The sequence below is a fragment of the Coregonus lavaretus genome (genome assembly GCF_964263955.1).
Source record: "Coregonus lavaretus genome assembly, chromosome: 13".
Classification (NCBI taxonomy): Eukaryota; Metazoa; Chordata; class Actinopteri; order Salmoniformes; family Salmonidae; genus Coregonus; species Coregonus lavaretus.
In genome coordinates this window covers 30,085,339-30,099,175 of record NC_140000.1, presented here as the reverse complement: position 1 = coordinate 30,099,175, position 13,837 = coordinate 30,085,339, and the positions used below count along the sequence as shown (strand labels likewise).

The following is a 13,837-nucleotide window of genomic DNA, read 5'->3' as shown; positions in this document are numbered from 1 at the left end:
TTAATTTTGTTGGTTGTTTGTGCATTGGGGGACGGTGGCGTGGGGTGGGGAATGGAGGGAGAGGTTGTTTTTTATTTGTATTTATTTTTCACAACAACAACAAATGTGGGGGTATCAGATGGTTGGTGGCCTGGCGGTTGGGAGCTTGGTCAGGTGACCGATAGGTCGCTGTTTCGGGTCCCCGTTATGACTTGGTGGGAGATCTGTCGACGTGCCCTTGGGCGGGGCACTAGACCCTGGTTAGATGACTGAATGTAATGTAAATGTTGAGCGGCTTCACTGCAGGTAGATTGTATGTTTGAATATTCAATAATGCAAATAATATATACAATTCATCAGAATTCATCCTCTCATGCGCAATGAAGATAGTACAGCAGGGAGTGCAGAAGTTGTGTGGTGTGAGATAATGGTTGGGAGGTGTGGGGAACTGCATCTATAGTGGAGTTGAACCGTACCAAACAACACAATCAAGATGATGCCACCTTGCTTATAACCTGCATGCATATACTGAGGTGGAAGGTTTGAATCTTGGCTACACATTCAGGGTTGTGGCTGGCTAGCAGGAAGATTGAAGCATTCTCTTTGCAATGTAGTTATTGCTTTACTGAGGCCCTGCTGCCTCTCTAGCGCAGGGGAATTGAGGCATTCTGGAGCTTCTGCTGCTCTGTATTTGATTAAATGTCAATCTGATTTCACTCCATGTGTGTGATTGTCGACAACAGGCTGATTGGCAGCGAGACACGACTGCAGTAGCTAGCTAAGACTTTTTAATTTGTTGTGTGCAATTAAACCAGTCTCGCTCTCATTCCCTTCTTCATCATTTATCTTTTACTCACTGTCTTTCTGGCTCTCTCTCGCTCTCTCCATTGCTCCAACTGACTCTATTCTCTCTTTTTCTATCTCTATCTTCTTAGCCCCCTATCTCTTTCCTTCTCATTGCCGCTCTCTCTTAAAAGGCCACCCAAATGACACATTTACCCCATCTGATTGATTGATAGATAGACAGACAGACAGACAGACAGACAGACAGACAGACAGTCTACAAACATTAAATCAACACATTTCAAGTGGGGACTTTTTCAGTTTTGACATACAAAATCACAAATACAAAAAGCTAACTTTCACATTCTTCCAAAAACACAAATTCATGGGAAAACACAAGGCTACAAAGACCCTAAATGACTTGCTTATTTACCAAACACCACATCCTTCCTCAGTGGTTGACAACTGCGTATACAAGCTGGCCCCTACAGCAGAACAGTCACCACAACCCCATTCCCCTTTCCCTGTGCTATAACTGAAAGGACTACACTACTCAGCTCCAAAAATGAAAATGCTCTCAGTGTAAACAGTGTGGGCCCTGGTCAAAAGTAGTGCACTACGGGGCTCCCGAGTGGAGCAGCGGTCTAAGGCACTGCATCGCAGTGCTTGAGAGGTCACTACAGACCCGGGTTCGATCCCAGGCTGTGTCGCAGCCAGCCGCGACCGGGAGACCCATGAGGTGGCCCAGCATCGTCCGGGTTAGTGGAGGGTTTGACCGGCCCGGGATGTAGTAGGCACGCTGACTTCGGTTGCCAGCTGTAAAGTGTTTTCTCCGACACATTGGTGTGGCTGGCTTCCAGGTTAAGCGAGCAGTGCGGCTTGGCAGGGTCGTGTTTCAGGACTCAGAGATTTGGGTTTGTTTTATTGTTTATCATAAGCATTATTGAATGCAAATGAACAATTAGCATGTTAGTGCACCCCTAATGGCATCCCCAATGTAACAACTAATCTAAGGGCTCAGACACACCAATAGCATTTGCTGGCCAAGAGTATTTAGCACCTCTGAACGTAAATTGCGAACTGAGTGCACAACAATTTTACATGTAGAATCGTGTGAAAAATGTCGACAGTCAGATGTCTATAGCGAGTGGTCCCTAAAACACAATGCGCTTAACGATCTACAGATGAACGCTGGATCCACATTTAGTGCGATGTGTGCGAGCCTTAACTTTAAGTTCAACCTAAGTTCAACCTTTGAAGATATTGTGTTGTTGTACAACAGTGGTCTTACTTTACTGTGATTTATGAAGTATTTTTTTCTCTTTTTTAATGTCAGCTCTGCTAACACTGAAACCGACAGAGAGTCTCTGATTTAAAGGAGTGTTGTATTTCCAGATGGGTCTGATGCCATTCTTCTCTTTTCTCCTCAGTCTCTGTTGACAACATGGGACAGCATCTAGGAAAACGGGAGCCACAGCCGGAGAGCAAGGTAAGCATCTCAGTTGGAAGTGTATGCATGGTTTTGTGCAAGTATACAGGACCCTAGTGCTCAGCGATTAATTATGTTGGTTTATTTTCGTTTTTTAAAGAAGTAATTGACCAACATCAGTTCAATTATTAAAATTCAATTTCTGTGTGCTCAACGTGCTGTTTGTGCCATTTCTCTAGAGAGATTACTCTTTGGGACATGTTGTCCAACTCATCATAGTTAAGTGCAGTAAATGTGGTAATTAACTACAATGACCAGAATCCATTGCGCCTATAGCTACCTGTTCTCATTGGGTCAAGCCTGTCTATGGGCAGACAGACACTGAGGAGAAGAGCGATAGAGAGACATGAGAGGGATAGAGAGCAGTTGCTTAAGTATCTTTACCCGACAATGCATCTAATAGATTGATAGGTGTTATTTACTTTGTAGAACTGTAATGCAATGAACTGTAGAACTGAAATGTAATGTAAATGTAGAACTGCTGAAATTGTGATTTTGTCAGACTGCAGGCAGCTAGCCAGCTAGGCTAGCCTACTAGCCTGAAGGATGACTCTTTGGGAAACAGAGATAGATGGCTGGCTGGCTGCTACTGCCTGAGCAGGGATTAGATAATGACTTGAAATAAAATAATAAGTCATCAAATATGTATTTTTTTATATACACAACAACTTAAATATGTTATTAAAGTAATGTGAATAAAGGATGGTTAATAAGTGATATGCAGAAATGGGCAGTCATTGGAGTTGTATTAATGAAATAATATCATAATCATACTAAAAACAAATGTGTAATATACACAATCAAAATATTTTATTTACTGTAAGTAAAGTAATGTGAATAAATGATGGTTAGAGCCTAATACGTGATAGTAATGGGAAGTCACTACCATTCAATTATTTTATTCTGTGTTGTTACAGCATTGAACCCACATAATGCATTTATTGTTTAAGAAAATCTAAACCGATATTGAATATGTGATAATTTTTCTACAACCGAACCGAAACCGACATAAAAAAGTACTAATCGCTCAGCACTACAGGACATACACAGTATATGCTTTTAGTGCACATACTGTAGATGTGCATTGTGTGTAAGGTAAGTTTGATCCTTTCGTTTTTATTGGTAATAATACTGACAATGGTAAAGTTCAATGTGATTATTGTAGACTGTAGAGCCTCTTATATCATTCACAGCTTAAGCCTTTATCAGGGAAGTGAGGCAGAACTTTGGACTCTGCTGTAGTTTAGTCATGCAGTCGTCCGTCAAAACAATTGAGTTATGACCATAAAGAAGCTCTCAATCAAATCTGAAGCACTCAGAAAAATACAAATGGCTTCAAAAAGAGTCTGGCGGGGTACTTGAATAATGTAACACTCAAATGAATGCCAGACAAAGGTTGCATCCCAAATGCACCCTTTTCCCTTATGTAGTGCACTTATTTTTTTGTGATATCCAATTGGTAGTTACAGTCTTGTCCCATCGCTGCAACTCCCGTATGGACTCGGGAGAGGTGAAGATCAAGAGCCATGCGTCCTCTGAAACACGACCCTGCCAAGCCGCACTGCTCGCTTAACCTGGAAGCCAGCCACACCAATGTGTCGGAGAAAACACTTTACAGCTGGCAACCGAAGTCAGCGTGCCTACTACATCCCGGGCCGGTCAAACCCTCCACTAACCCGGACGATGCTGGGCCAATTGTGTGCCACCTCATGGGTCTCCTGGTCGCGGCTGGCTGCGACACAGCCTGGGATCGAACCCGGGTCTGTAGTGACCTCTCAAGCACTGCGATGCAGTGCCTTAGACCGCTGCTGCACTCGGGAGGCCCGTAGTGCACTACTTTTGACCAGGGCCCACACTGTTTACACTGAGAGCATTTTCATTTTTGGAGCTGAGTAGTGTAGTCCTTTCAGTTATAGCACAGGGAAAGGGGAATGGGGTTGTGGTGACTGTTCTGCTGTAGGGGCCAGCTTGTATACGCAGTTGTCAACCACTGAGGAAGGATGTGGTGTTTGGTAAATAAGCAAGTCATTTAGGGTCTTTGTAGCCTTGTGTTTTTCCATGAATTTGTGTTTTTGGAAGAATGTGAAAGTTAGCTTTTTGTATTTGTGATTTTGTATGTCAAAACTGAAAAAGTCCCCACTTGAAATGTGTTGATTTAATGTTTGTAGTCATATAGGTAACTGCCAAGTTAAAGGAAACATGATCATAGTGTCTTAATAGAGCGTTGGGCCACCAAAAGCCAGAACAGCTTCAATGCACCTTGGCATAGATTCTACAAGTGTCTGGAACTCTATTGGAGGGATGCGAAACCATTCTTCCATGAGTAATTCTATAATTTGGTGTTTTGGTGATGGTGGTGGAAAACGCTGTCACAGGCACCACTCCAGAATCTCCCATAAGTGTTCAATTGGGTTGAGATCTGGTGACTGAGATGGCCATGGCACATGGCTTACATCGTTTTCATGCTCATCAAACCATTCAGTGACCACCACACGTTGCCTGCATTGTCATCCTATGGGGTCATAGCCATGGTAGACAAAATAATGGCCAAAATAATGGCCTGCTCAGCATTTTATACATGACCCTAAGCATGATGGGATGTTTATTGCTTAATTGACTCAGAAATCTCACCTGTGTGGAAACAGCTGCTTTCAATATACTTTTTATCCATCATTTACTGAAGAGTTTCCATTATTTTGGCAGTTACCTTTAGCTATACTGTAGCTATAGACCAGATGTGTCAAACATACGGCCCGAGCCCATTCAATCTGGCCCGCGGTTTGAGTAATAAAATATACATATATACAGTACCAGTCAAATGTTTGGACACACCTACTCATTCCAGGGTTTTTCTTTATTTGAACTATGTTCTACATTGTAGAATAATAGTGAAGACATCAAAACTATGAAATAACACATATGGAATCATGTAGGAACCCAAAAAGTGTTAAACAAATCAAAATATATTTTATATTTGAGATTCTTCAAAATGCCAAGAGTGTGCAAAGCTGTCATCTAGGCAAAGGGTGGCTACTTTGAAGAATCTAAAATCTAAAATATGTGTTGATTTGTTTAACACTTTTTTGGTTACTACATGATTCCATATGTGTTATTGCATAGTTTTGATGTCTTCAATATTATTCTACAATGTAGAAAATAGTAAAAATAAAGAAAAACCCTTGAATGAGTAGGTGTGTCAACTTTTGATTGGTACTGTATATCTTAATTTTCCCAGATTTTATTTTTCTTTAAAAAATATATCTTAATCGACATTGAAATGACTAAAACCGAAACAAACCTGTGAGAAATGATAATGGACCTACATTTATAGTCTTTTCACTCTGTCAAGCTTGCTAAAAGTCATCGAAACGAAACCTAGACAGTCGGGGAGCATCGGAAATTCCAAAGCGATGGATAGAGGACAATTTTTAATAACTTTTGACGGCGAGGAAAAATAATAAATTGTAAGTGGGGAACTCCAGGCCTCGGTGAAGTCCGAATGCGCCCCCCGGGGCAAAATTAGTTTGACACTCCTGCTATAGACGGAGCTATCTTCTCCTTTTTTGCACTCCCTCTCTTTTCCCCCACTCCTTCTCTCTCTCTCCATGCTTCTGGGGAGATTATTTTCTTTATGGGCAGTCCAGTCCTGAGAGAGGTGCTTTGTTATCAGCGGGAGTGATGCGACTCGGAGCCGCTGAGTCTTCTTATCGACTTGTCAGGTCTTAGAGTGGCGGACTGGCGGTGTTGCCAGGCAGTTGTTGATTAGCTAGCATCAGAGCGTGTCTGGGTGGTCAGGACACTGGGATTTCAGTAAGTGATGACAAAGCTCGCCTGCTACTTCTGCAGGTCAGCCTGGAGACCCAGGGAGAGAAGGAGAGGTTATATAAGGTCAGGTCAGGTCGCAGGACCTAGCCTGGTTATATAACTGGGCCGTTTCAGGTTAATGTTGGATGTGATCTACAGTATCTTTTGATTCATCAGCAGATTCATAGCCATGTTTTGTTAGGCGTTTGGATCACAGAATCAGAACGAGGCTTTTAACATTACACACTGATTAATATTAGAACACTTCCGGTGATGGACTGATTCCCATCTCACATTAATTCTGAATATTACCATGTCGTTACACCTCAGCAAGATTGAATTTCCTTGCTTGTCATTGCCATGGGTTGGGACCCGTATGCAAGCTAAACTGCTCGCTCATAATGATAAAATAGATAATTAAACTGTAATGAGTATAGCTGTGGAGGGCACAGTGTTGTTACTTACTCAAGAAGAGTTATTTGTGTGTTATGTTCATCAAAATGTGAGGGACAAAGCAGGATCTGCATGGCACGATGCGTTTATTCCCACCAATGAAATCCTAACTCTTGGTGGGCATATATGTTGCCATGGTGATATCTGATGCGTTATGTTAGGCCATTCAATGTCAGTGGCTAATTTCACCATCGCGTCACCCACACCCATCCACCCACCCACCTCACACATTACACAGAGACGAAAGAAGCTATTGGGCAGATTATTGGGCAGATTATTATGAATTACATTTTACATTTTTGTCATTTAGCAGATGCTCTTATCCAGAGAGACTTACAGTAGTGAGTGCATACATTTTTGTATTTTTTCGTACAAATCAGCTTATGGTCAATTTCATACTATCATTAGTTCAGGGCCAATGGTCCGCTAGAGCCCATTCAGCAGTCCCACCCAAAGAGCACAGCTGTCCAATGACGTTGAGCTCATCTCAACCATCCTACACAGTGAGTGATGTCATGTTTGATATGTCTCAAACACTGATGCTTTTACCCTTTTGTGGAAAATCTGTCAGTTCCATCATCAGTTAATTTGTTATGCTTTTCTGTTGAACTAGCCTACATGAATGATTAAATTAAAAAGCTTTTAAAAGTCAAAAGTATCATCAGTACAGTTGAGCGTCGCAATATAATTTTTTACGACATTATATAGACTCTATGACTCCAACTATTTATTCTCTAAAAGAGAAGCTTTTTCTCCATCTTCTTTTTAAAAGGTGAGCCAACATGTTTTCAGCACTTTTATTACCATGACTGCACCAGACATATAGTGAGCAATATGTTTGGGACATCGAATTGCAATAAAATGTCAGTATCGATTCGCAATTCATATAGAATCGCAATTCATATAGAATCGCAATACATATAGAATCGTGATACATATAGAATTGTGATACATATAGAATCGTAATAAATATAGAATGGCTGTATCGTATCGGCACCTAAGTATCGTCATAATATCGTGTTGTGAGGTCCCTGGCAATTCCCTGCCCTAGTGTTTGGGTGGTCATTCTGAAGCTGGTAAGCCCTCTGTGGTTTGTCCTGTCCACTCAGTAGAATAAACTGGATTAAGCCAAAGCCTTAGAGACCCTTTGTGCTCCCTGATGGATGACATTTATTTGACGTAGCCATTTGACTTCTCACCATTTGCTGTATAACACACCTAATCAAAATGGGACAGTGTGTCAAACACTTTTGCTCTTGTCACGAACGTTGACTGATGACTCGTGGAACCAAGGCGCAGCGTGATAAGCGTACATCTTTATTTAGTACACAACACACGAACAAAACAACAAAACGAAACGTTACGTGACGTCCTGAGGTTACACACACCAAACCTTTACGGATCAAGATCCCACAAACTAACTGGTGCCAACAGGCTGCCTAAGTATGGTCCCCAATCAGAGACAACGAGCTACAGCTGCCTCTGAACCACCCTGGCCAACATAGATCTAAACGATCTAGAACAAAAAAACATAGAAAACTAAACATCGAAAAATCCACACCCTGGCTCAACATTTAAGAGTCCCCAGAGCCAGGGCGTGACAGCTCTCAAAGACATTGGACATTATATCAGTGTTGATGACTACTGTGTATGAAGTCATTCATCTTAGTCTATACGCTGGCGTGTTGTTTTATAAACATGAAGATAAAACCTTTGGCTGTGAGGTTGCTTGACTCATAGAAAGAGAATAGCAATTATTCTGTTTCTATGGCTTGATGTCTGTAAGTCCTTGGGTGGCTTTGTACTGTAGGTAGTGAATACAACACGTATGATAAAACATTCTCACCTTTATTTGAGTCATTTGAGTTCCATGTTTATATCTCAAGAATTGTCATAATGACCTATGGTTAAAAGCCTAACTTAAAGGCGTACATTTTTAGTGTAGAGGTCCATGCTCAAACAAAAAGTAGACCTATACATGAAACAGTTTTCTGAGGAGGTTTAATCGTCTGTTATTCCATTTGCTCTATACATATGGTAAGAGATCAAGGGGGATAGCACAAATTTCTAAAAACCTGTTTTCACTTTGTCATTATGGGGTATTGTGTGATTATGGGGTATTGTGTGTAGATTGCTGAGGATTTCATTTTTTTTTATTAATCAATTTTAGAATAAGGCTGTAATGAAACAAAGTGGAAAAAGTCAAGGGGTCTGAATACTTTGACTGTTTTCGATATTGTCCTTTTCGGGTTTCACATTTATTTTGCTAATGGTTAACTCACGTTTGGATAAGGTGGTAGCAGAGAGAGCCAAATAGAAATCGGTGGTGGAAGTTGAAGTAATTTTTAACTGTAATGCAGTTAATTGGTGATGATGAAATGAACATATATTGAGGTCGATATCCAAACAAGCCTTATACTTCGATTTTTTGTTGTTGAATACACATATAAATAAATGTAGGCTAATTTAGATGTGCTGTACTGAGGAGATTCTGGATCTATCCCCAACGGGCGTGGTGTTTCCATGGTTTTAGTTGAACTCTTACCTGATCTACAATATATGTTTTGCATATAGCTGCCTTAATGCTGTGTGGTCCACCGATAAGGACAAGTAGAGGCTTATTTAACAATAACACATCACTGTGTTCCGTCACGTTGGGTCTGAGAGCTGCTACTTCACTGAAAAAAAGCAGAAAGCGAAGCACGTAATTTAACAGAACAAATAGGATTAAGAAGTGAGTTGTTTTCTCTCAGTGTCTCGCTCTCTGAATCCTGAAATTGCACCCCACCTATTGTTCCTGTCTGCATGGCGTGGTGGGGAGGAGGGAGGAAAGAGGGGGCTTTAATGGCAAGTAATGTACTTTAACGACATCAGGTAATTAACCTCCGCCTTGCTGAAGTCAATTTGTCACTGATTTTCAAATTACAGCAGAGAAAATAGGCGCACCATTAAAATTCAGCTGTGGCTGCAATCAACTTTTCCCCACCCTTCTCCTCCTACACTGCATAATGGAATTAGAAAAGACAGAGGGAGAAAAGAAAAGAGAGAAAATAAAGGGAAGACAGCCTTTTTGAACAGTGTCAGAAGCACAGAATAACGAGGCAAGGTTCCTGTGATACCACGCTGGCATGGGCTTACCTAGACAACAGGACAGTGACAGGGAAACTCAGGCTGGAGCTGGGCCTGCCTGGCCTGGCCACCTGCCCCGGGGCTGATGAGGATGTATGGAGCTCTGTCAGACTCAGCCAGCCTGCTGGGGGACCAAGAAAAAACATGAGAGCCCAGGCAGACTCACAGTGGTGAGGCAGGCAGCCAAGTACAGGTTTCAGTTGGTTCCCCTGTTCATAATATGTCAATTGGATGGAAACCTAGCTAAAAATGAATAGCACAGAATATAATTATTGCCTTCTTAATTACATTTTCAGTGGAGTGGATGGACTGAACACAAAAAGTATACAATATAAACAATACATTTAGAGTATTACACTTTTCATATGATTTAGTAGTATGCATTTCGTTTTATGCATGTTCATTTGACCGCTGTCTTTGGCAGTGTCATCTTCACATTGTGACAGTGCTGAGTGGAAGCGAGAGGACCACATTATGTTTGGAGAAGTCAGTGGAGGTCACATATGATGAATCAAATGCTTCTCACAGTTGTGTCAAGTTGGCTGGATGTCCTTTCGGTGGTGGACCATTCTTGATACACACGGAAAACTGTTGTGCATGAAAAACCCAGCAGCGTTGCAGTTCTTGACACACTCAAACCGGTGCACCTGGCACCTACTACCATACGCCCCCCCACACACACACAAAAATACAGTTTAAAGAGTGTCACATTGATTCCAAGCCAACCATTATGGTGCTGGCTATAATGCCTTATGCATACACTGAGACACACATACATCGGGGATAGGACTATTTATCCATCCTCACAAGGCAGGTTTGGGAAACGTGGTTGTGTCTGAGGAGAGTGAATGCATGATCAGACCTGTAGTAGAATCCAATCTTCTGTCTGATAAGCATGCATTGTGAACTGTCGTAGAGACCCTAATCCATGTCCAACTTCCAGAGCTGTTGATCATGTTCGGCCATTTTGAATGCCACCTTATTTGCTTCCTCTCAGTTTCAAAAGTCATGTTGTATTGAGTAAATTCATTGTGGATTAAGAGGAGAGGCGGCGTGTAAATCCATTCTCCAGTGGAGGGAGCCTGAGGCCCAGTTAGTGGTCCTGAAGTTAGGCTATTGTCCACGCTTTCCCGCCGTGAGAGGAGTTTCTGTTCTGTTCTGTGTTGTACTGTAACTTACAGACTCCCATGTTCAGCTCAGCATGCTGGCTCATGTTCCTGCCTGACTGGAATTGTGTTCAGTAGCAGATCTGGGTTGAAATACTATTTGAAATGTTTAAATACTTTGAGTGTTTGCTTTAGTCTGCCTGGGAGTGCCAAATGGGCGGGGTTTGCAGTTTTGGAACTTTTTTATTGGTTCATTAAGCCAGGTTAGCACAATCGAGCACAGATAAAGTATCTGAAATTATTTCAAATAGTATTGAACCCAGGTTTGTTCAGTATCTCTCCCTAAAGCTAAGGGGGTTGTAAATAGCTCCTTCTCATTCGTTCCAAACCTGTTCATGCTTGGGTAGCAGCAGAAGCGCTCCCTTCGTGTACTTGCTCTCCCCCATGTTACGCAATCATGCCCCATAGTAACATTCCTGTTCACTGCTCTCTGAAACAAGGAAGAAAAGCTCACCACAACATTCCTTTAAGGTAAAGAGAGTATCTCCGGATATTACTGAAAGTTAGAACGCAAATACATTCCACATTTGGAGACCTACGCAGGGACAAATATAGCAGATATATTTATTTTGTATTTAACCTTTATTTTTTACAGGTAAATCAATTAAAAACAGATTCCTATTTGCAATGACGACCTGTCGAACACAGCAGACAAGCACAGCAGAAAGACTTAGACTAGGTAATATTCATGAGACTAGGATGGCTTGCAGTTGTACAGATTAGGATTGCTTGATGCTGATACTTGTTTTCACCATTAATGTCACAGCACCACTGGCACCACTCCTATTACATTTTGTGCATGAATATACTTTTTAACAATTATTTGTTTGACTCATAATTAAAGTGGGATACATGCTGTTCAATTACCAGCTCTTTGACAATTTAATATTACAATTAATAATTGTACAATTCACTGAGGGCTATCATTTTCACTTATCTCAAGTAATTGCATTTTGGTACTCTGATAAAACATCCTTACAGTTTAATTTCAATGTGATTCTTCTTTGTTTTTTTTCCTGGCACTCATTTTCTATCTGTGGCCAGCAATATTGCTTTACTTTCTGTTTGAAATATATTCCTCAAGATGCGGATTAGAAGTTGTACAATCCCTCAGTCAGACTACATACTTTTCATCAAGGCCAGGCTTTTTGTTTGGTAATGATTGTGGTCCTCTGTAGCTCAGCTGGTAGAGCACGGCGCTTGTAACGCCAAGGTAGTGGGTTCGATCCCCGGGACCACCCATACACAAAAATGTATGCACGCACGACTGTAAGTCGCTTTGGATAAAAGCGTCTGCCAAATGGCATATTATATTATATGAGCTATAGGCTATAAGTATCCCTTGGGAATAGAATATTGTTTGTTTTTTATTCGAAGACCAATGTCGAATTCCTAGGTGGCCGCAATATTTGCTTTGTCATGGGTGCTTAAGACGTTTGGCTTTTTACCCTATACACTAGTTTATTTGCGGGTGGTTTGAAATAAGTCTATATTTTTCAGGTTAGAGGCTTGGATGAGCCTGAGGCGGGGGACTTGTGAGCAATCATACTTCATGTGAGCAGGTCTGTGAGATATTGTGAACATTTGCAGTGGGAGCACATCCTGCTGTTCGAGAAGAAATCGGCGGGATGAAGTCTCCAAGTCCCTATTCACCATTCCTCTCGGGGATGAACGCAAACACTTAAGGCCACAGCTATCAGATAGGAAACAGATAAGACCGTGACCTTTGACTCTCTCTAAGAAATTCCTCCAAGTCATGAGAGGTTCCAATCACTGCACTGCAAATCCCCCCAGACTATAAGAGCTTAGAAAGCTTTCGGAAACTACAAATGGAAAAAAGGAGGACCAGCTCATCTTTTATATACTTCCAATCGAAAGTCCATCCAATTGATATCAGATACAGACATTTTAAAATGGTAGCATTTCAATATATCAGACTGATAGGTCTAACCTTGGAGAAACTGATAAGTACATGTCACGGATTCTGCCGAGGCTGCTCCTCCTCCTTGCTCGGGCAGGCTTCGGCGTTCGTCGTCCCCGGAGTACTAGCTACTGCCGTTCGATGTTATCGGTGTTTGTTTAGTTTTGTCTGTATTGTTTACACCTGTTCATCATTATGTTAATTGTTTCCCTTATAATTACCCCTGTCTCTCATCTGTACATTGTGTGTGATTGTTTTCCCCTTCACGGTTGTCTATTTTGTGAGCAGGTTATTTCCTCCCTGCGTGGAGTTATTTTCTGTGTCCTTTTGGATCCTTTTCGTATTAAAAGTACGTATCCGAGAGTTCTGTGTCCTGCGCCTGACTTCGTTTACCGGATCTCACAGACAGTCGTGACAGTATACTTTATATGAAGAGGCCCTGAATATAGAGAACAGACAGATCCTGGTCGAGATTGCATTCTCTCCCAGTCTACCTGTTTCTGCATCAAGAGTAGCTATTATGCTGCTTGATTTAGCATTAAGGTGAATTTGATTTGCCTGTTATTGTGGTGCGAGTGGCTGGTCTTATCTCGTGCTGTGTAGCAGAGGCAGCGAAGCCCAAGGGGCTTGTACTGCTGTGCTGCTTCTCTCCATCCCTCCATCTGTCCTCTCCCCTGGGATGCTCTTCTCAACAAGATTGAAATATCATCCCTGTGTTATGATAAGCAGGTGCAAAGTCACATCATCAGCTCCTGCCTGCGGACGGTGACAAAGTCCCCCACGGTTTGTGATAAAAAGCAGTCAGAGAAGAGAGATGGGGAATGTGACTGGAAAGGGGATTTCTAAATGTTTTGAATGGTGATTAATGGGAAATAATACAGTATATTGTAAGATTCAAAGTAAAGTAAATGTACCACCAGTGCTCAGACAATGGTACATTTTAATTGGAATTCATAGAACGGGATACGTAAGATGCTATTGACTTCAAGGGATGCTTGAAAAAGAACACAATCGCAGTCCAGCTGAGTCACCATAATATCCTGAACACACCATGAGCTTGATTCCTGGAAACAGCTTCTTCCGAGGTCCAATTTCCGATATTTTCAATATGTT

The 13,837-nt window shown here is 41.6% G+C and overlaps 1 protein-coding gene across 1 annotated transcript in view; it reads left to right on the top strand.

The window, feature by feature from the left end:
- Nucleotides 1-13,837, top strand: part of LOC311139744 (myelin basic protein-like) — a 55,660-nt gene that overhangs the window by 14,964 nt on the left and 26,859 nt on the right. The window contains exon 2 of the mRNA XM_084174680.1: nucleotides 2,193-2,251. Within this exon, the coding sequence (XP_084030806.1) occupies nucleotides 2,207-2,251 (45 nt within the window). The 5' untranslated portion in view covers nucleotides 2,193-2,206. The remainder of the gene's footprint in view (nucleotides 1-2,192; nucleotides 2,252-13,837) is intronic.